The 20,477-nt window shown below is 40.3% G+C and overlaps 4 protein-coding genes and 1 long non-coding RNA gene across 9 annotated transcripts; 1 reads left to right on the plus strand and 4 right to left on the minus strand.

Moving 5' to 3' along the window:
• Nucleotides 1-659: 659 nt before the first annotated feature.
• On the minus strand, nucleotides 660-1,760 carry LOC116915564. Of its 2 annotated transcripts, XR_004390125.2 has the most exons (4): nucleotides 1,418-1,760; nucleotides 1,244-1,349; nucleotides 1,098-1,164; nucleotides 660-1,034 (listed from the first exon to the last, which is right to left on the minus strand). It is a non-coding gene; the product is annotated as an uncharacterized LOC116915564 (long non-coding RNA). The 2 variants fall into 2 exon arrangements; XR_004390124.2 differs by having other exon boundaries at nucleotides 660-1,164; nucleotides 1,418-1,759.
• A 1,107-nt stretch (nucleotides 1,761-2,867) lies between these two features.
• Nucleotides 2,868-5,887, minus strand: LOC116915403 (collagen alpha-1(I) chain). Of its 2 annotated transcripts, XM_032920520.2 has the most exons (5): nucleotides 4,971-5,022; nucleotides 4,767-4,841; nucleotides 4,487-4,554; nucleotides 3,427-4,426; nucleotides 2,868-3,356 (listed from the first exon to the last, which is right to left on the minus strand). In XM_032920520.2, the coding sequence occupies exons 1-5, from the start codon at nucleotides 5,005-5,007 to the stop codon at nucleotides 2,962-2,964; spliced, it is 1,575 nt and encodes a 524-aa protein (XP_032776411.2). In that variant the 5' UTR covers nucleotides 5,008-5,022; the 3' UTR covers nucleotides 2,868-2,961. The 2 variants fall into 2 exon arrangements, with proteins under 2 accessions (XP_032776411.2, XP_032776412.2); XM_032920521.2 differs by lacking the exons at nucleotides 4,767-4,841; nucleotides 4,971-5,022 and adding an exon at nucleotides 5,741-5,887.
• A 1,505-nt stretch (nucleotides 5,888-7,392) lies between these two features.
• Nucleotides 7,393-12,758, minus strand: LOC116915349 (inhibitor of Bruton tyrosine kinase). The gene is given in 16 exon segments (XM_045168601.1): nucleotides 7,393-7,943; nucleotides 7,945-7,965; nucleotides 8,031-8,693; nucleotides 8,756-9,095; nucleotides 9,156-9,472; nucleotides 9,535-9,732; nucleotides 9,807-10,337; nucleotides 10,398-10,686; nucleotides 10,759-10,823; nucleotides 10,892-10,979; nucleotides 11,043-11,173; nucleotides 11,255-11,464; nucleotides 11,526-11,558; nucleotides 11,668-11,978; nucleotides 12,043-12,537; nucleotides 12,632-12,758. Coding segments are annotated over 15 exon segments (3,825 nt in total). The 5' UTR covers nucleotides 12,500-12,537; nucleotides 12,632-12,758; the 3' UTR covers nucleotides 7,393-7,772.
• A 245-nt stretch (nucleotides 12,759-13,003) lies between these two features.
• LOC116915440 (neuferricin) lies at nucleotides 13,004-14,419 on the plus strand. The gene is made up of 4 exons (XM_032920584.2): nucleotides 13,004-13,516; nucleotides 13,583-13,723; nucleotides 13,783-13,969; nucleotides 14,041-14,419. Exons 1-4 carry the CDS (start codon nucleotides 13,141-13,143, stop codon nucleotides 14,204-14,206), a joined length of 870 nt encoding a protein of 289 aa, XP_032776475.2. The 5' UTR covers nucleotides 13,004-13,140; the 3' UTR covers nucleotides 14,207-14,419.
• Nucleotides 14,353-19,449, minus strand: LOC116915367. 3 transcript variants are annotated; one of them, XM_032920471.2, is made up of 5 exons: nucleotides 19,287-19,449; nucleotides 16,115-17,407; nucleotides 15,182-16,054; nucleotides 14,915-15,123; nucleotides 14,353-14,841 (listed from the first exon to the last, which is right to left on the minus strand). In XM_032920471.2, the coding sequence occupies exons 2-5, from the start codon at nucleotides 17,399-17,401 to the stop codon at nucleotides 14,517-14,519; spliced, it is 2,694 nt and encodes an 897-aa protein (XP_032776362.2). In that variant the 5' UTR covers nucleotides 17,402-17,407; nucleotides 19,287-19,449; the 3' UTR covers nucleotides 14,353-14,516. The 3 variants fall into 3 exon arrangements, with proteins under 3 accessions (XP_032776362.2, XP_045025717.1, XP_032776363.2); XM_045169782.1 differs by lacking the exon at nucleotides 19,287-19,449 and adding an exon at nucleotides 17,487-17,654; XM_032920472.2 differs by lacking the exon at nucleotides 19,287-19,449 and adding an exon at nucleotides 17,477-17,653.
• Nucleotides 19,450-20,477: the final 1,028 nt, after the last annotated feature.

Here is a 20,477-nt window from a genome sequence, read left to right on the forward strand (position 1 = left end):
GTTCGCCCTAAAATAACAATTAGAAACAGAAAAACATTATACATGACTCATAGCTCAATGGTTGAGCATCGGCTTGTTGTGCTGAAGAATCAGGGTTCGATTCCCGAAAGACTCGTCATAGAAATATATATCAAAATATGTAACCGCATACAAATATCCATAAAACGATATAGAAGTGCAATCGGGCAAAAGCTTCTGCTAATTAATAATCTCAGATTACTTACAATACTTTCGAGCAGTACGTAGTTCAACAAAACATTGATGAAAAGTTCAATGATTGAAGGAAAAGAGTTCAGTTGGTGCTTAGTACCAAGACAATGAACGAAAAATTTAAACAATGTTTTAGAAAGATTTTGTATTGACATTTCTCCAAACAATACAATGATTTGCGACAATCAAGGCAGTGCAAGACACTGCCTCAAATACTCAATTGAATCCCCGGGGAGATTACCCGGGGCGTGGCTAAGAGAAGCCGGAAGAGGATGGAAGGTTTCGGACAAGTTTTTACGTGAGCGATTAACCGTTAATTCGGATTTGTGGGTAGCCTCTTCGCCCTCCAATGATATCATAGAACTTGAGGACCCCCACGTCCCCTTTCCGGACAGCGCACTCACAACCTTTGCTGCTGATCACAGTAGGGGCATGACCCCCTACGGGCTTATCACAAGTCAAGGGGAAACGGGGCCACAGAAAATAAGGGAGCCCAGATATACACTTCAATGTTTTTTAAAAATACCATAACATGTGAGAAAAGAAAATCTTCGGTCACCCTTTCAACGAATATAATTTCTTTTACACCAAACTTCCACCAATATCTTCTTCTTCATTATGATTAAGTAATCTGCATTAAAGAAATAAACATGAATGAGTAAAACATTCTTGCTGATAAACTTATCTAGGATAGTAAAATAGCTTGTCAATTTGTTTCAGCAGGTCACAACAGCAGTCTCAAACAATATTCATTCCTAAATGCTCTGAAGAAAGCACAGCAAAAATATAGGGACTAGCCCCACAAGCCGGGATAACCATATGGGCTGCAAACAAATGAGGATTAAGTGAAATTTCTTGCAAAAATATCATAATAAACCAGACACAACCAACAATGAAATTGAAATATTCCTTCAGGTTTTCCATAAATAAGTTATGCAGCATCTGTCTCAGTATCTGGTACAAACAAAAAATTAATTGCAACTCTTGTATTGCCTCATGCTGAATGAATGATTTTAAACTCTTGAAATTTCACCTTCGCAAAACAATCTGAACAAGTTTATTGCATTTTTTTTCTTTTTGCATCATGCAGTGTATGATTAGCCACTCTTAGGAAAAATGGTTGTTGAGAGGATTTCCACCTGTAAATTATGACAGTCAAGAAACTCAAAGAGAGATAAATTGGTGACAAAAATTTTTACTGATATACCTGTCCATTTGGAGAAATCAAATGGTTCTTAAAGATGTACAGTGTGATCTAAGCCAATTGACAGGACACCAGAAGATCAACACTGAAGCCCAGTCTGAGCTGTAAACATCAAACACTTAAAATGATTACTGATTCACTTGCCTAGTTGCTTCTCAAATGATTCTTGAAGCTGTGTGGTGGCAAGTGAGTTAGATGATTAAACATTCCATAATATCAATGTTGAAGCTCAGTCTCTTCTGTTAACATCAAATGGAATTATTTGGTAGTCCAAACGTGGTTAAAATCTTGACCTCTTTCAGCTTCCACATTCACCCAGCGTGGAATAGATAATAAAAATCAGCTGACTTAGTATGCACAAAGGGGTTCCAATTCTGCCGCAAGAGTTCATGTTTACAAACACACACAAAAAAGGGAAAAAGTCGTGTTTTCAAAATTGAAGCTTGAGAAAATTGACTTTTTCAAAGTTTTTTTAAAAATTCAATTTCATTTATATATATATATTTAAATACACGATTTAGATTTCAAATTCAAAGAAAATCACGAAAACCAATTTTGTTTTTACCCGTGACTTGCAGTTTTTGAGTTAAATTAGAGTTAAAAACGGTTGTACCGGAACCACTTTGACTGCGTCTTATTAAAAAACTATATAATTATTGGGCAAAACTGATATGTTTTCTGAAATCAGCATCCAATTTCGAATATATCGTGTGATTTTTATCGAATTCCAAGAGATGTGATTTTTTGCAGATTTTGACAAAAGTGGGAAGGGTATTGCCTTCTCACTTTTTCATTTTTTGAAAAATTTTAAATATAGCCAAAAATACATCATTTCGATTCAAAATTGAATTAAAATCACGAAAATCAAGTTTGTTTTTGCGTCTGACTTATAATTTTTGAAATAAACGCAGAAAACGGAAGGACAAAGTTTGGTGCGCTTAAAGTAGGTCTGCTTTGACTCCGTTTTATTAAAAAAACAATTCAATTGACGGTGAAACTAATATTTAATTCGAAATCAGCGTTTAATTTTTATTTTATAAGGTTAATTTTTATTGAATGTCAAGTCAAAATATTAAGCCCAACTCTACGGGTTGTGCTTATTTCTCCTTTTCTTCCAAGACATCCAGGTTCCAGAGATTTTACTAAATACACGATTTAGATTTGAAACTGAACGATATTGAACGATATAGATCACGAATATTGACTTTGTTTTACATGAATCTCAGAGTTTTGGATTTATTTTCCCAAAAGGGGGGCACAAAACTTTTTTTTTTTTAAAAATTTGGGGTTTTCCAAAAAACCAATAATTTTTTTAAATTATAAATACCTTTTTTTTTTTTTTTAAGTGAATTGTGCGCTAATTACGTGTAGGTGGACTGATGGCGGTGTATAATTTCCATAAAATTATCGAAATTAATGACAAACCAGAGAACAAACTATGATGAAACAAAAGTGCGTCAAATGGTTTCCTGTATTTACTTACGTATATGTCTTTATAGCAAAATAGATATAAAATTATAGATATTCAATTGTTTATGTCCCTGACATTAATAGCCATGACGAGGAGGTCCATAGATCGGCACTTGCGTATTGTAGGCGAAAGCTTGATAAGATTTTCCAGAGCCGCCAGCTGGTCCTTGAGGTCCAATGGGACCTGGGTAACCAGGAGAGCCTGGTTTGCCTTGAGGACCAACTGGTCCAACGGGACCAACTGGCCCAACAGGTCCAGGACCACCGGGAAAACCATTAGCACCCGGTTTGCCTTGCGAACCAGCTGGGCCTTGAGGTCCGACAGGTCCAACTGGACCTGGGCCACCAGGGTAACCAGTAGGGCCTGTTTTACCTTGTGGTCCAGCTGGCCCTGGTCCACCAGGATAGCCAGGAGTTCCAGCAGGGCCAGGGAGACCATCTTTACCTGGTTTGCCTTGCGCACCTGGTGCACCTGTATTATAACAATCGTATTCCATTCCGGCATTTAAAAATTATGTATATAATTTTTAATGCGAATTTACCTGTATATCCAGGAGTTCCAGCTAAACCATCTTTGCCAGGGGCACCAGGGCCGCCTGGAAAACCATCTTTGCCAGGTGAGCCATTATAACCAGGAGGTCCAGCTGGCCCCACCGGCCCGGGGGGACCAGGTACTTTGCTTGGTGCACCAGGATATCCGTCCTTACCAGGGGCGCCAGGAAAACCGTTCAGTCCGGCTTCACCCTTAGGACCAGGTCCTCCGGAATAGCCGTTTGCACCGGGTTTTCCATTAGGTCCCTGTGGGCCAGAAGGACCAACCGGGCCAGCGGGTCCAGGACCACCACGGTATCCTGGAGCTCCGTCTTTTCCAGGAATTCCAGGAGCGCCAGGGGGACCAGGAATCTGAGAAGGGATAGTATAACCTTGGGAACCAGCATCACCCTTTGGTCCTTGAGGTCCAGGTCCTCCTGGGTAGCCGTCTTTGCCAGGGAGACCGGGACTACCAGACAGACCAGGTGCGCCATTGTAGCCAGATGCTCCCTTCTCTCCATTGGAGCCTGGTTTACCAGGAGCTCCAGGCGCACCATTGTATCCTGGGGTTCCTTTCTCTCCAGGATAGCCAGGTGCTCCTGGTTTACCGGCAACTCCTTGTGGTCCAGGTGCTCCAGAATAGCCAGGAGATCCTGATGCACCTGTATCCCCCTTAGGTCCTGCCGGCCCTGGTGCTCCAGGTGCTCCAGGAGGACCAGGAATGAGCTCAGGTTGATAACCATAAGATCCACTGGTTCCAGGGGCACCAGGTGATCCTGCTGGTCCCACAGGCCCGGAAGGTCCTGCAGGTCCTCTCAACCATGGAAGATAATCGTAAAAACGTGCCCATTGCATCTCCAACTCTTTAATTGCCGAATATTCATTTGCTGGATATGAAGCAACTGAGCCATATGGATTTAGAGAGGCCCATTGATCTCTGGTGATCGGCACTTGTTGACCGCCATACTGTGGGGCCGACAAAGCAGCGGCCACTAAAAGTGGAAGTAGTACCTTTGTGGAGTAACATAGTATCAATAAAATAACATAATTGAATCTTGTTTTGTAACTTACCAAAACTCGCATATTGTTTCCAATGGCTATGTTAAAGTTGACGATGCAATAATCGTAGACCAAGTAATCTGTTGCAAAAAAGTATCGAATAAAACATCATGAAAAACACGTTGATCAACTGGGAAAAACAAGATGAAGTTTCGGCGTATTTTTAGATAAGTAGACCACTTTTTTTTTAATGCAGAAAAATGCAATTAAAGCTTCCCTTAAACGTCCTCAACTAGCTGTTTTACTATGTTATCATAAGTTCCCGTGCAAATATGGCTCCTTACAAGCTTACCTTTTTCCAACGTCACCTCCACCAATTCTGATGAACTCAAACTGAATTGTCTCGAGGAAGTTGTGTCTTTAAGTACTGGCAATGTAAGAACAAGAATCGAAAATAAAGGAAAGTAGCCCGTTGAGTAGCCATTCAGAGCGCGAAGTGTTTTATGTTTTTTTATCTTTCAGTTGCATTTTTTTTTTTTTTAATGAAAACAGGTACTTTTCGTGTGATGATGAAGAAAGTAAAATTTGGTCATCGAAGTAAAGTTGCATGCTGAACGAGTTACTGCTGTTCCAGACATATAACCTACTTGCAGTTGACAAACCAAATATTATTATTTAAAAACTGGTTTTTCGGGGGAGAACCTCGTTTTTCCTTCCCTGTCAATTCTACAGCCAATCTGAAACACATAATCCGATCGTGATTTTCACTTGTTTTATTAGAAAAACGTGACCTGTTTTACCCGAGACGCTATGTACGGTGATACTACAACGGATAACGTATTTACCGACCGTTGGTTGAATATACTGCGAAGGAATTTGACAGTTTTTTAAAATCCAGTTTTGGCGGATATTTAAGAAATAGAAAGTGTATAATGGTAGACAGGCCCTAATGAACAGGTATGCGAATACATTATTTGCTTCAAATACCGCTAGTGGCATTTCCGGTGAATGTTGTAATCTCTTAAACAAAAACGCTTTTTGTTTAATTTGATACGAATTACGCAAGCACCATATTTTAATAGAGCTTTTGAATATTCCAATCAATTTGTAATTGTTGTCTAGGTTTCCAGGTAGCATGCAATGAAATGTTGTTTGTTTTTGAATTATCCTTTATGTATACATAAGAACTATGCGATTTGGAACCATGTAGAAAGATAGGTTCGAAATTACACGTTTTCTCGTTTGTTTTGAAGACCAATTTACATTCGGATGGTGCAAGCAAAATCAGAACTCAGCATATGCTCTTTGCATGAATCAGATCATTACCTTCATTTCAAAGAAATAAGACCAGGATATGGCGAGTACGAAGATAGTCCTAATGCCAAATCAAACTTTTCAATTGGAGAACAGTTTAGAATAAACACAAACTAAAAGGTTACACAAGTAGAGCTTTGAACAATGTAAAGAAAACTACCACCAAGTTGTCGTCACTAATTATTATTGGGTAACTGAAAGCACAGATCGAATAGAACATTGTACAGTGAAGATGCACTGACCGCCATTATTGTATTGTATTCTAACAAATGGGTGTACAGCTAGGGCGAAATGTATGCACTGACCGCCATGTGACCCGCACTAAAAGTGACTGACTCACTTAGACTTAGTGAAGAAACAAAAGAAGAACGCTAGGTAAGTGAAAAACAATAATAAAGAGGGTAAAAGGGGGTAAACGGAAACGGGATACAGAGATGCCAAATCACGGTAGAAGTATAGATTTTCAACAAACGATTCGTGGACTCGACAAGCGAATCAGGAACACAACATTTATATACGTACGTACATACTTCTAAAAACCTAGTTGATAGCCTCCTAGGACATTATTCGAATTGCACATCACCAAGGTAACAATCAGCTAAAGATGCAAAGTTGCCTCCACGAAGCTTTTGTAAAAAGAATAAACTTCATCCAACTACCTCAAAGTTCATAAATACAGATCTTAAAATCCCAAAAAAATATTCCAGTGTGACAAGATTTACTTTTTTACATGGAAATTGTTATGGAAACTAGATCGTTGGAAAGTGCAACAAACCTTGTGCCTTGTCCCACACGAATTATGTCATCCGTCATTTGAGTAATCTACGGAATTTTTAAGGTTGCGATTTCTCTCATTAACACTTCCGGAAAGAAATACTCAAAGACTGATATAAAATATTGGTTCACCTCAAAGCGATGGACAAATGCTACGATTAACTAGATTTTTCATTGCAAAGAAAAAATTTGAATAAAGACTCGAAGTTAACGGTGAAGAGAAGGTTACGAAAAACAAATCGAAAGGAGAACGCGAACGTGAACAGCTGTCTGTAGTTTTGCGTTAGATCACAAAACATCAAGTTTCATTTTCAATCGGTAATAGGAAAAGGTATCCCAACTAAATGGCAGTTGTGGTCAAGTATATTTTGTCCAGCTCAACGAAGGCCCACACCAGTAACTCAGGAAATGTATGTTTATTAAATTATAATCATCGGCATGAATTTTGCTGATGTGGTTGTCTAAGCTTGTGTCCGTTCCCTTTTTTTCTAGCGTTAAGGTAGTAAAAGTATTTTCTTAACTGAATTGCGTGGATTGCGTCCACGAATGCAAATTAGTCGAATTTTGCTGTTACATGTTTCATATAAACGTAGCAACACGTCTATAGCTGTCAGTATGTGAACAATTAGAAAGGGATTTTCCAGTTATGTTCTCGTGACTTAAGATTTATCGAACATTACCGTATTACTAAAATAACTAAAGTTTCTTTGGTACACAAAAATTCAAGTGAATATTTGTTTTTCGTTATCTCTGCTACACATTTTTTTTGCAACTTTCTCGCGTCTTGAGCCACACGTCTTGAGCAAACGTTGTAAATAATTCCAACAGAGGTCAACAAAGAACACACCTACGAAACAACTTTCAATTTCGAAATGCCATACCGGTACCACTTTAATCCATGAATTTTTATTTTTCACTAAAAAGATCTAGGGCGTTGATAATGGTTGTTGCAATAGTTGGCTCCATTTCAAATTGCAATATCGGGTGACATTTGCGAATAACATGAACGAGAAATGTCATAAAAATCACATTCTGCTTGCATTGTTTAACAATAAGCAAACCCTTGCGTTTGCAACAACTGTCAAAATTTACACTAGTTTCAAAACCAAATCATTAAAATTCATATTCATGGTGGGATTTTTTATCCTCACAGCCATGTTAACTTATCACAATCAACAAATAATAGCCAAACTGTGTCATTTAAACATAATGAAACCGGTTCATTTATACATACAAGTAAGAAAATTGTTGTTATAACCGAGTACCTTGTTCAGATTCCACTTTCTGACAGAGAAAAACTTCGGAATTTGGGTTTCGGTTTGGTTGACTTATTGTCTTTTCCACTAGACCAGATAGGAACAGCTGGAGTTAAGGGTAAGATTCTCTCCACCACGATGAATTCATCGTCAATTTGGTCAGCGCCGTAAAATTTTGCCAATTCCTTCAATGGCCTTCTCTTCAATCTGGGAAAAAAGCATCGTATTATGTTCGCTCGTTTCCACAATATCCACGATAAGAATTAGCTTACCAGAGTTAATCTTAAAGGTTTTGTACTAATTTTAATCAGATTTTTCCTTTGAAGTTTCTCTTTAGCAATTATATGTTGTAACGGCAGGGAACCTCCCTCGCCTTCTGGAACTTGGCTTTTCGAAATATTATTAGTTTTCTCTGGACTGCCCCAAACACTCTGGATTTTGATAGGAGTCTTAACAGGATCTTCAGAATGTACAGCGGCTTTTTCGTTGTCTGCTGAACTACAGCCAATTTCTTTACCGTTAGTACCGACAAAAGAATCCAAGGATTTCCAAGGTGAAGAATCATTCGCAGTAGCTGCAACAACATGGGTTTCTTGTAGTTTTCTTTGCTTCTGTGATAGTTTCCGAAATTTTTTGTTTTTCTCATTTTCCGGTGAATTGGTCGCTGTCTGAAACACGGTCGTCGCCATTTCGAATAGGGTCAAGTTATTTTGCTTTTCAGGAGTTATCCCAGGTTCACTCGAAGAAAAGGCCCGTGTCCTTTCCATCGAATTTGGGGATCCTTTGATATTGCCTGCAGACTCCTTGGATCGTACACCAAGCAACGTATTACTCTTCTCTTGAATTTGGCTTTTGGGAGGAGATGAACTCGGGATCGGTTCTAGTGGCGGAGTTTCGTGATTTAGAGACTTGTTCCGTTTTTTTGGTTTGTCCACCTATTTCAAACGTGTGAAAAAGTTTTTTTATTTTCAAAACTGGCTTCATCTGTGTCGCTTACCTTGAACCAGCCTTCTTTTTTCAGGCATGCAGGATGGTCAATAACCGGTTTTACATTACTCGTTATCGATTCCACAGGTGGCTGATTGTGGTCTTTCACTTCACCCCCCTTTTTTCCCGATTTTTTACGCAATTTTTTCTTTTTGGCTTCTTGTTCCCGTTTAAAAGAAGATAGTGTAACATCTGTGAAGGACTCCGTGATCGAATGAATATTTAAATTGTCTTCAGTGAGATTTTTGTGCATTGTCGCGGCTGGAACACGGGAACGAATTCTAGGATTGAACTGATGGTAGAAATCTGTCAGACTTTTCATCACTTCTTCATCAAGGCAATTCCATATCCTATTAATATTAAAAGCTAAAATAGCAACATTGCATTTTTACTTGACGACGACGAAATACCTCAACTCCACGACAGCTGGTAGGTTGTAGCACATGAAATACATGCATGAAACTTTGAGCTGAACAGCATTATACATTGTGGCAAACTCGAGTATTTTTGCAACGTTCTTGATTGCAAGTAATCCGGCAAGCGCGGACTCGCATATAGAAACAAGACGAGGAACCAGCAGGAGATCGGCTGATACTAAACAATTGCCTATCCAATCCACATCTTCTGATTTTTCTATCTTGGAGGCTTTATCCTCGTAGAGATACTCTAGAATAACTTCAAGAACAACCGAATGAATAGGAAGACGAATCTCTTTGGAAATCATGCTCTAAAATTGAAGTAAATTAATTCAGCCATTGATAAAAACAATTTGGATAAAGATATGGTTACCTCAACCCAGACATAACTGAACATGCTCCGGAAATAATCTGATCGAGCAGTCAAAACAACTCGGTGGGCATTAAATGGTTTCCCGTCGACACTGAGTAGCTTAACATCGTAGAAAGTTTCTCCAGCTAATCGATTCCACTGTTTCGGTTGAAGCAAAAAATGGTCATTGCGAACTACCCCGCTGTTTGCTATATGAGCCTAAAAACATATTGCCAACGATCATTTAGTCATCCAGCCAGTGAGCATTTTTTATTTCTTGCTAGAATTGATACCTTCTCCAATATTTCCGCCAATTTACGGACGCCAAGATTTTTCGCATGGAATTGTACCATGCGGAGAAGACGCCAAGGGCCTCCCCGATCATCTGAGTTCTGTCCGTCACTGATTTGATCGGCAATGCTTGGGCCATTTCCAGCAGAAATGTGCTGATGCATACATGCTTCCGAATGTAAAAAAGATAAGTTCCATGCAGCAACTTCCTTTTCGAAGATGGCGCAAGTCCCAGTATAAATGAATTCCAAAATGAATTCAAAAACCTCCGCCGGAACTTCGGTTATGTGGAAAGTTTTGTTATCACTTTCCAAAGACCTTGACGAGGCACATACTTTCTGATAGAAAGCGTTGCAATTCACTGCCAAAATAAAACGATGCGCCGCAAATTTCCTTGACCCCACAATAAAAACAATATCGTGGATGAGATCAAATGAATCAGCGTCAAGAAAAAGCTGCTTCAAGTCTTCTTTTAATTGAGAAGAGAGTACGTGAACTTGAGCAATATTTTGCATGGGGGCGGTAGGCTTAATCTACGAAAGCAATGGAATTTAGTTAGCGAAAATAACCATCTAATGCACTGATGGACATACCTGAGTCACGGCGAAATTTTTGCCAGTTGGATCACACGCGATGCTGGTAGCCCGATAAATTCCAGGTATCCTCTGGATATGAATTTGAACAAATTGTTCTCGCTTGGGAAATTCTATCCGCGTGCTTATTTGCTCAATCGTAGACTGCGATTCTACTTTCCGTTTGCCAGGTGACGTGTTTCCTATAGTACCCACAAAAGCTTCCCCTTCTCGATTAACAAACGCCAAGGAATTTTTGAACAGCGCAATATCTTTCATAACACAAAAAGGGCTTCCACGGAAAGTGCACCTAAAGGAGTATTGTGGAGGAGCATCAAACACTGTAAAAGCAACAGTTACTACAGAAAGATTTTTAAAATACCTTGTAAGCACAGGATTTGTTTGAGACCAGACAAAAACCTTCCCACTCTTTGTTAGAAGAAGTACCTGAATGGATTTATAATGGCCCGTTATAGCATTTAAAAAAAGTAATAGTAATAGTTGGGGAACTCTACCTGAAACGCAATATTTTCAACTACCAAATCTTCTTCTGAAAAATCCAATTTACCCCCAGCCATGACTATTTTCGCTAAATCATACTGCCTAGTAAAATATTAAATCCATGTTAAGAAAAAACGCATTAAAATTGTTTTAAAAAAAAATTACTTTGAAGCGATTTTACGACATTGATATTCGTGTAAAACATACACGTGTCCGCTTCCTGTGGCGATTGCACTTGCGCCATCAGACACCGCCACATGTGTGATAGTGGGCAGCTGTTCTGATAACAGAGGAACCTGGAACAAGAAGGAGGTTGCCTTAGATCATTATCTTCATGAACGACGTCTACGCAATAAGTATTCAAAAATATCTTTTACTCGTTTAGGTGTTGTAATTGTTTTTTCGCCTTTGTTATGCCCGAGTGCTCCGGCATTAAGACCACAAGTGTACACATTGTTTGAACACCAAAAAACCGAATGATATCGACTGGTGCCGATACCCTTAATCGTGACTCCATTGAATTTATCCTCAAAACGGCTAAGAACTTTAGGAGCCACCAACTGAGATGGGGGTGGATTGTGGCCCAGCTGTTTACAATTTTAAAAATCAATTTAACATATTTTACCAGAAAATAATTTCAATACTTACTTGGTGATATGTATTAACACCAAACGACAAAACCTACAAAGTAGAGATTAAACAAAATATTACATAAATTTAATTTATGATTCTAACCAACAATGTAACTAAAGTTTAAAAAAGAAAAGAAAGAAAACAAAATCTGACTTACATTCCCAGTCTCAGTCAAAAGGATTGTATGGTGTGTCCCCAATGCAGCTTCCAGTATAACTGTTGACTTTTTAGTTTTACTATTTAAACAGTTATCAGCTTCTAAGCTAATTTTTTGTGGAATTATCACAGTGGCTTCTGATCCAAGCCCTAACTTGCCTCCTTGACCAATGCCACAAGAGAAAGCTTGTCCTGATGAGGTCACAAAAACTGAATGAAATTTGTTCATCATGACTTGCTTAATACCACCACTTCCTTTTGGAAATGCATCCAGCAGTTCTGGGGCTTCTGGACTTTGTTGCTTACCAAGTCCTATACAAACACAAGGTCAATGTTGTATACAAATGCACAAATACAGTACTCTAAGTCCTCATACCAAAATTACAGTTTGATCCCCATACATATACTTCACAAGGATGCTTTGGATCATGTGCTTCAAAATCTGATCTATCTTGGATTAGGTGGTCAAATGGGGACATGTTGTCATTGTCTAGTGGTTGGAACAAGCTGGCATTATTCTGTAACAATGCTCTGCTAGCCTGTAGCTGACCAAAATAGAAGGATCTATGTAATGCTGAGTATCCAGATTCTTCATCTTTACAATTGATGTGAGCCTCATGAGAACAAAACCAAAGCAGAATTTTAATTCTTCCAAATGAAGCTGCAATTTGCAGGCCAGTTCTTCCAAAAGAATCTTTGTTGGTTGCTATATTAGGGCAGGTTGGTAACAGCTTTACAGCTATTTCTTCATATTGACTGCCAGCAAGAATGGCAGAAAATATATCATCTGCATGCTTTCTTGAACAACATTTCGTAGTACATTCTTCCCACATTTTATTCGCGATTTTTTCTGACTTCGTTTTACCTCAATCTATTGCCAATAGCAGATCATTTTTACAAGAATGCTTCTATTCATTTAATTTGAAAGACAAAAAATTTATAATTTGTAAGAAACAAGCCTCTACCTTGACACCCAAAACGTGTACTGGCAACGACAGTATTTACTTTCCGATTTGCTCGCGAAGATTAATAATTTTTGCAGCCATTTTTGCTGTGTTGACGAAAACTTGTTCTTTGTTTATTGACTTTCACTGCCATCTGCCGTCGTCTGAGTGATTAGCTGATTACTTGAAAAAGTTTTAAAATGTTCATTCATTTTTTACAACCTATGCTCTAACTCATTATCCGGTCAATAAAAAGTTGTTTTTATATACCTCCGTAGTTGAATAAAATTAAAATATTTTTGTAATTTCTGGGTTCTTGCCGTCAGCCTTCACTGGGGAGGGCTTTTGAGACCGAACATTGTCATGGCAACGGCTTCCTCTAACGTCAAAAATTCTTGTTTTCTTGTGGTGTTATCTGTACACCGCCTGCGGCCCGTGAAAGGGGATAGCGAAATAATCTAACCTCGTGTTTCTATCTCGAAATTTAAGTGAGATAGTGAGTCGCAGTGTCTGGACTAGCACTAAGGAAGATGAACAAGCTAGTGAAGTTGTCTTTAGCTGTACTTCTCCTTGCATCTGTGATTGCGTGGTACCAGCCAAACTTGATATATAATACAAAAGATATCCATGATTTTGCAGCCAAGTTCCCTGCATTAGTGTCGTTTTTCAAGTGGTTTCATGCAGGAAAAGCAACAAATTCAAAAGTTGAAGATGCTAGCTCTAATGAAGTTGAAGATGGATCTCCAGAACTTGCAGAGCCTACTCGAATCTTCACAAAAGAAGAGTTAGCAAAATATAAAGGTGAAAATGGTGGTGACATTTATCTTGCTCTAATGGGCAGAGTGTTTGATGTCACCAGAGGAAGAGATTATTATGGTCCAGGTGGTGGATATGCATTTTTCAGTGGTAAGGAAATATTTAATATTAAAATTCACATGATTATTGAATTACCTCTTTTTTGTGTTCATATAGGAGTTGATGGTTCTCGTGCATTTGTGACAGGTGATTTTAAACCTGAGGGGCTAATTGATGATATAACTGGACTTGGAAGCCAAGACTATATAGGGCTTCGAGACTGGCTAGATTTCTACATGAAAGATTATCAGTATATTGGTAAATAAAATCTTAGAAATGTGATAGGCCTTTGCTGTATAACATGAAGATTTTTGTAGGTAAACTCCAAGGACTGTTTTATGATGCTGATGGAAAAACAACTGAATATTATCATGATGCTAAGCAGTGGATTAAGGAGGCTTCCAATTATAAAGAAGATGAGGATTTATTTAAAGAAAAGTTTCCAATGTGTAACATAGAATACAAACCAGAAGAAGGCTCTCGCGTATGGTGTTCAACCAAGAGGTAATCATTAACGACTTGCAAAGTACTCAAACATTTGCGTTATTAAATGGCATCTTTTATTTGCTTTATAGTGGTGGTATCCAAAGAGACTGGGTAGGATTTCCTCGCTCCCTTTACTCAGCCGATTCCAAAAACATCCGCTGTGCATGCACCCAAGAAACAGACTTGAACGATTCTTTGTTGAAAGAATATCCCAACTGTCCAAAGGATGCGACGTCATGCATGCTTCCAAAATAATTACCGTTATTGTCATAGATTCGATTATCATGTTCTTCACTAATGACGTCCTGGATTGCGCTTCTTGATTTCTTGTGTGCAATTATCAAATGGGATTCGATAGCATTGGTTACAGTATAGATTTTAAACGGGATATTGGTCAAAAATAACCACACACTTTTGTATTCAAGTCAAATCTAAATCTAAAACATAAAAGATACGTCTTTTGTTGAACCTTAACGGTCAGTTGCTTGGCGAAAGGAAATGTTGGATAAGAAAAAATATAAAAGGAGATTCTTTTCATAATACTTGGATGATGTTTAGGATATTTTTAGCCGGAACCGTTAGCGTTAGGATCGTGTTCCTCATCGACGTTGGAAACCAACTTCTGTAAGAGTTGCTGCAGCGCCGGGTGGGCATGCAAAATGTCTACTGGTAAAGTTTCCAACACTTTCGAGACCGATTTCGACCAGCATACTTGCGCTTCCAACCGGGCAGAGAGATCATTCCAGCGGCTATAATAAGAACCTAAGTCAACGACCTTTTCCATCGTAATTGGTTCAACTTCTTCTCCTGCTTTTCGCAGCTTATTCAGTTCCTCCTTAGCCTCTAACAGAGCGACAGTCTGGGCGCTAAGGCTTGCCAACAGTTGTTCCCTGCACAAATAATTGAATTTTTAACTATACGAATGTAAACATCATGGAAGATGCAAGTGGAGAATTTGCATACTTTTCATCGCTTAATTGCTGCATGGTGGAATCCTTGTCCAAAATCAGTCGTCGCAAAACACGTAGTATTTTTGACAGAACATGGTCAGCGTCTTCAATTTGGTCGACCAACGAAGCGGCTAAGCGTAATTCTTCGTCAATTACAGGATTGGGTTCTTCGCGGCCTTCGGGTGGACGACGTCGTGTGAGGTTGATAGCATCGCTCAAATCCTAATACAACACAAATCAATTGGTGCTCACAAAATATATAATTGTTTAAAGGTAATACTTGTAAGCTGGTGCTTCCAACTAGCCGCTGAATCGGCTGCGTTTGCTCTGGCGTTGTTAAAGTTTCAGTCTCATTTCCTTCCAGTTCTACAACTTTAGCCGTTGGGGAAAATTCAATTAATTTTGTAAATTCAATAGCTGGGATATTTGGTTTGTCGTCCCTATAAGCCTCGTTAGGAAAGACAAGGGCTTCCAGTTCAGCAGCAGGTAGGGCGTGGCTTTGCAAAATAATTTGAAGAAGACCGTCCATGCGTGAATGAAGTTTTACCAACGCCAGAGCGGCGGCCGAAAGCTGAGCTCCTTGAGCCAAAAGCACAGAACCAGTGCGACCTTCAGCTCCTTTCAAATCAGCTTGCAAAGCAGCCAGCTCATGTCGCCTCTGCTCGGCCAATCGAACCAAATGTTGGCATTCTTCTTCTTTAAGCAACAAGAGTCGTTGGGAGTCCTCAAGTTGCGATTTTAGCAAACCCATTTCAGATTCAGAGTCACGAACGGTGTCATGCAAGGTAAGTTTCTCTGCCTGTAAAAACTCCATCATCTCACGGCTCTCTGATTCGTTTTCCTGGATCTGCTGCAACAGTGCTTTCTCAGATTGCAAACTCCTGTTGAGCTCTAAACGTTGAGCAAGTAGCGCCGCATCCTGAGCCTCTAACTGCTCTTGCAGAGCGGAAATCGTTTGCGACGACGTCTGCAGATTAGTCTCAAGATGAATGAGAGAATCACCGCGTGTATGAAATTCTCTTTCGACACCCTCCATAGAATCCAGCATTGCAGCTACACGTTGAGTTGTTTTTTCCAGTTCTCGTTGGACTATTTGCCGCTCCTCACGTTCTTCGTCCAGCTCTTGTTGGAGCATTTCAGCTTCCTCTTTGCTCTGAAATGGGACAGTAGTTTAGTACGGAGACTGAATTTCATTGTATAAGTAGCAGTATACCTGAATGAGCATTCGCTCTAGCTGACGTGCTTCTTCATTGTTTTGTTGTTGCCAGGATAGACTTCGAAGTTTTTGACAAGCTTCTTGACCCTCTCTAACATCTTTGTGGGACAGCTCTGTCTGAGCCGATTTTTCCATGTATATGACCGTCCGTGGTTTCATAATGGGGCCAGGCAATGTAGGACTGCTTAATTTTTTCATGGGACGTGGCAGCGTAGCATTACCGTCCATCCGGGAAAACGGTTCGGGCTCTCGCTGTGGTTTTGGAAGACATGGCCGATCCTTTGTTATTTTTCGCCGAGGCAAAGTAGCAAATTTGTCTGCTGCGGCTTTAGTTTCACGAGCGGCTGCCGTAATCTCCATGGACGTGCCTCCACTCATCGAAGTCGATATAACCGGCGAACTGAGTTTGGGTCGACGACCTAGAGTTGCGAATCTCTCGTCCGTTCGCTTAGGGGGTGTCAAAGGCTTAGTGGGCGTCACTGGTTTGTTGGCCCGAATGACAGAAGGCTGTTTCCCAGAGGCTAGAAACGACTTTGCTGTTGGAGAGGTTGTGGTGGAAACGACGCTGCTACTGCGTCTTGGCGTCATTGGACTCTCTGGGGTCTTCGCTTTTAGTGTGGATGGCTGACGGGTTAGACCAATCGGTTTAGGTGGAACTGCAGGTCGTGTGGAAGTTGGAGAACAAGTAGGAGGTTTCCGTAGCGTAGACGGAGTAGTAGGCTGGCTACTCGGACCTGATACAGATATAGTGCGCCGTGTTGCAAAAGGGGAAGGCGAAGAATACCGACCCTTGCTGCCTGAGCTACTATTATCAGCATAGCTTGGACGAGGCGCCACTAGTCGTTGCTGGTCTCTCGACCTGGAGCTGGAAGATGTTCGGTTTGACAGGGTACTGTTACTCCTTGGCAACATACTTCTTGTCATGGAAGGCTCTTCTGGTTTGTAATAAGACTGAGAAAGTGGAAGTCTGCTCATTTCTTCTTCTGGTTTATAGTAGGATTGTGAAAGAGATAGTCTGCTCATATCTTGCTGAATTTCTTGATCTGTCATGACAGCTGAATCGGCAATACTAGAAGACAGGCTACAGTCATGGAACTTGAGATCAGCTGTGTTAGTCTCACTGAGATCTTCCAATGCCGAATGCATTTCGCTATCTTCTTCATCACAGGAAGATGTCCCTTCATCATCACCCAAGATGACCTCCGATTCCAAAAGATTGTTCAGACTCGGTAACCTATGAACATGCTCTCTGTGGGATGACATTGCAATTGTGGGTTCCATCATTATTGCCTGCAATATAGCAAAGAAAAAAGTGTTACCAAGGATAAGCTTTAAAACAAGGTTGTGGAATTTGCTTGCTTATTCGCACACAGGCCGAAACAACAGTCATGAAGTCATTTTTGAGGGCAAGGTTGAGATCGTGAGTAACGAATTGCGTGCGTTCTGGGCCTGCAAAGCGTGATGTCCAATTTAGTTGCAAAGCCACACACATCTATTCTGCTGCTCAACGATCGTGCCTGCCTAGTGTGTTTATGCGGCATGGTCGTTGTATATGTAGTTTTATCATTCAAGTTTGAATACGACAATGGCCGCATGGCGGAGCGAAACAAAACACTGACGCCGTCCGCCCAAGTCACGCAAGAATAGCTTGCCGCAGGGTATAGAAAAATTTGACAATATGAAAAGACTTATCGTTTACCGAACGACACACTGTGAAATCTCAGTTTGTGACCAGTACGGCGTACACAAAGAGAAAAGGGCAACGCATCTAAATGTACATGAATGTGACCGCACAATTTTTTTTTTCTCTCTCCTGCTAAAAAATAACGCAACATCCGCAGCCGGGAGGCGTATAGAACGTGGGAAATAAACAACCCTCTTTCTTCGCTATAGTTTCTCTATTCCAAAAAAAAAAAGGTCTCCTCGTTACGATTTCCTTTTCGCCCCTTTCCGATTTCAATTTGTTATCAAACCCTGTCTCTCTCTTCTTTCAAGGACGAAAGGTGCGTATATGCTCTCTGTCTTTTGTTCTGTGACGCTCAGATTTGTTTTTGTTTTGTAAAAGGTGATGGCGTGACTGCACACGGATTCAGAACGGTGGTTCTGAGATACCTCACGGGCATGGAAAACCAACTCACATGTATTCGCATCACATCCACACAAAAGAGGGCATCGATTTTGAAATACGGTGCAGGGAAAAGTAAAATTAAATAATAATAATAATAAAAAAGACAAAACAATGAAAAACAAATAAGGTCATGGGGAGGAGGTAGTGCGGGTGGTTATTTTCACGGTGATTGGACGGATTGACTCCGGTTAAACGAGTCGATTGTTTGTTGTTTTTGTTGAAACCAAAGGCTGCTCGTCCAGCTTTGATAAAGCTGGCTTATCAAGTTACAGTTGATTCGTTTTTCGGCTACATGATAAAATGCTTTTTTAAGTGCGAGAGCGTGAAGAATAATTCGCTACGGGAAAACCGATTTCTGCTCTCCGCACTGAGTATCCCGTTGCAGGGAAATCGCGTAACAGCTGTACAAAGATAATGTCGGCTGAAAAATCTCTTTTTCCAAACTTACGACGGGAACAAACTCAACCCCAATGGGCCGCCATTAAAAATAACCGGATACCAGACGTACAAAGGGGGGGACAGGGACAGAGGGGAACTGTATGGACGTTCTTTGTTGCTATAGAATGAAAATAAAATGGAGTAAAAAGAGGAAGACCCAGTCAAAAGTGAAACGCTTTTTACGGCTTTAACATATTTGCCTACATCATGCAATGTCGATGAATCGTGCACGATGTAGCTAATTGGATGTTTTACGCAAAAGCCGGTAACACTAACCCATCTAGCGTGTTACGAAGCATTTCGCTGACGACCGAAAGAAGTTCGAACCTAAGGCTTCAGCCTGTCTAAACTTGATTAGTCTTATTACGCGCGCTTTAAAAATTCTGGTAGACTTTGTTCGACGTACTCAAAGAGATAAAGAATATGTGAAAGTAAACACGAACGAGTAGGACTGCGAGGGCAGCTGGGAGATGCCAGACACAAGATAACGTTTTAAGATCTGGCCCCCCACATCTGTCGCTTGCATCCCCCCTCCCCATCACAACCCTCAGCACACGAGAACAATTGAAGAACTTTTTTTAGTTGAAAGAAATTGACACTTACTTGTTAGGCTTCGTGTGTGGTGAATTTCGTAAAGTTGATATCGACCAATGTCCAGATCTAAGGAAGGGACATATTTTGCCAAAGAAATCGTAGAGGCGAACGAAGAAGTCGAAGGAGAAACGTCAGTAGTGCTGGGTTCTCGAGTTTGTTGTGGCCGCCATCGGTGTACGCGGTGGGGGGGTATGGAGGGTTGATGCAGGGGGAGGAGCTCAACAAATGAGGTTCGGCAACCCGAAAGTTGCCGTGCCTCGCACCCTTTATCATATCTGTTCTGCTACAAAACGTACAAAGAATGTCAGTTCGTGTAAGTTTCCTTCACCCAGTTATTATTACACAAACAATGGCAAGTTGTCATTATGATTTCCGTCCAGTGGTTGACGAAAGTACCAATATAATAAACCGTCGATTGTTTCCAAGCTTTCACTTCCATTCTGTTGTTCTTTTATTTGTGTGTGTCGGCTGGACAGGGAAATTGGACCACATTTTGTGGTTCGCGCAAGCTCCATCTTGAGCTGCTTTCAGTGGCTACTCCTCGGGTTATATCGATTTATACATCCCTTTTTTTGTTGTTGTTGACTAGTTGCTTAAACTAGAGAGCTGATATTCTCAGAAATCTAAAAGGGTGTAAGACACCCATGAGATATACAGACAGACGGGTAGAAAACCGGTGATAAAGGGACCATTTGCTCTCAGCTAAAGAAAACAGTTGGGTTCGTTCGGTTTCCCCGGCGAGTGTAATCATGTCAGCGTAAGACTTTGGGCTCCCGAACGGTTCGAAACAGCTGTATGAAACCAGCGGGGTAATTACCTTTCGAGCTCTAACGTCTGTTTTGCTCCAGGCCTGGAAAAATATAAGAACTTTGTCACATGGACAGGCCGTTAGAGGACGGGGGAGTGGATTTTAAAAATAAACCATCATAACATTATTTAATGAGCTGTCGTAGCCGACGAGTGGAAGTAGACACGTGTAATCGTGATGACAGACAAGGGAAAACTGAAACGAAATAGAATTTGCTTTGCAGTATTTCTTATTCCAAACGTCTCTCGGTTAGCAAGAATTTTCGTTTGTTTTATTCTTACTTTTTATTTTATGAATGAAAAAGAAAAAAAAATATGACGATCAACAGGCCGTGAAGTCTGTCCGAAATAGCGCTGGGGAGAAGAAAAAAGAACGAAACCCTCCACAACGCG

The sequence above is a fragment of the Daphnia magna genome, linkage group LG2 (genome assembly GCF_020631705.1).
Source record: "Daphnia magna isolate NIES linkage group LG2, ASM2063170v1.1, whole genome shotgun sequence".
NCBI classification, from domain to species: Eukaryota; Metazoa; Arthropoda; class Branchiopoda; order Diplostraca; family Daphniidae; genus Daphnia; species Daphnia magna.

Bases quoted from the DNA above. Each gene is read 5' to 3' on its own strand.
- LOC116915403 (XM_032920520.2), bottom strand. From the start codon at position 5,007: ATGACCAAATTTTACTTTCTTCATCATCACACGAAAA. The intron at 4,555-4,766 runs GTAAGCTTGTAA...TTTTTGCAACAG, and splicing joins GGAGGTGACGTTGGAAAAAG to ATTACTTGGTCTACGATTAT. The intron at 4,427-4,486 runs GTAAGTTACAAA...TACTCCACAAAG, and splicing joins GAAACAATATGCGAGTTTTG to GTACTACTTCCACTTTTAGT.
- LOC116915440 (XM_032920584.2), top strand. From the start codon at position 13,141: ATGAACAAGCTAGTGAAGTTGTCTTTAGCTGTACTTCTCCTTGCATCT. The intron at 13,517-13,582 runs GTAAGGAAATAT...GTGTTCATATAG, and splicing joins TGGATATGCATTTTTCAGTG to GAGTTGATGGTTCTCGTGCA. The intron at 13,970-14,040 runs GTAATCATTAAC...TTTGCTTTATAG, and splicing joins GTATGGTGTTCAACCAAGAG to TGGTGGTATCCAAAGAGACT.
- LOC116915367 (XM_045169782.1), bottom strand. From the start codon at position 17,609: ATGTGTGTGGCTTTGCAACTAAATTGGACATCACGCTTTGCAGGCCCA. The intron at 16,055-16,114 runs GTATACTGCTAC...GTCCCATTTCAG, and splicing joins TAGAGCGAATGCTCATTCAG to AGCAAAGAGGAAGCTGAAAT. The intron at 15,124-15,181 runs GTATTACCTTTA...GTGTTGTATTAG, and splicing joins TTGGAAGCACCAGCTTACAA to GATTTGAGCGATGCTATCAA.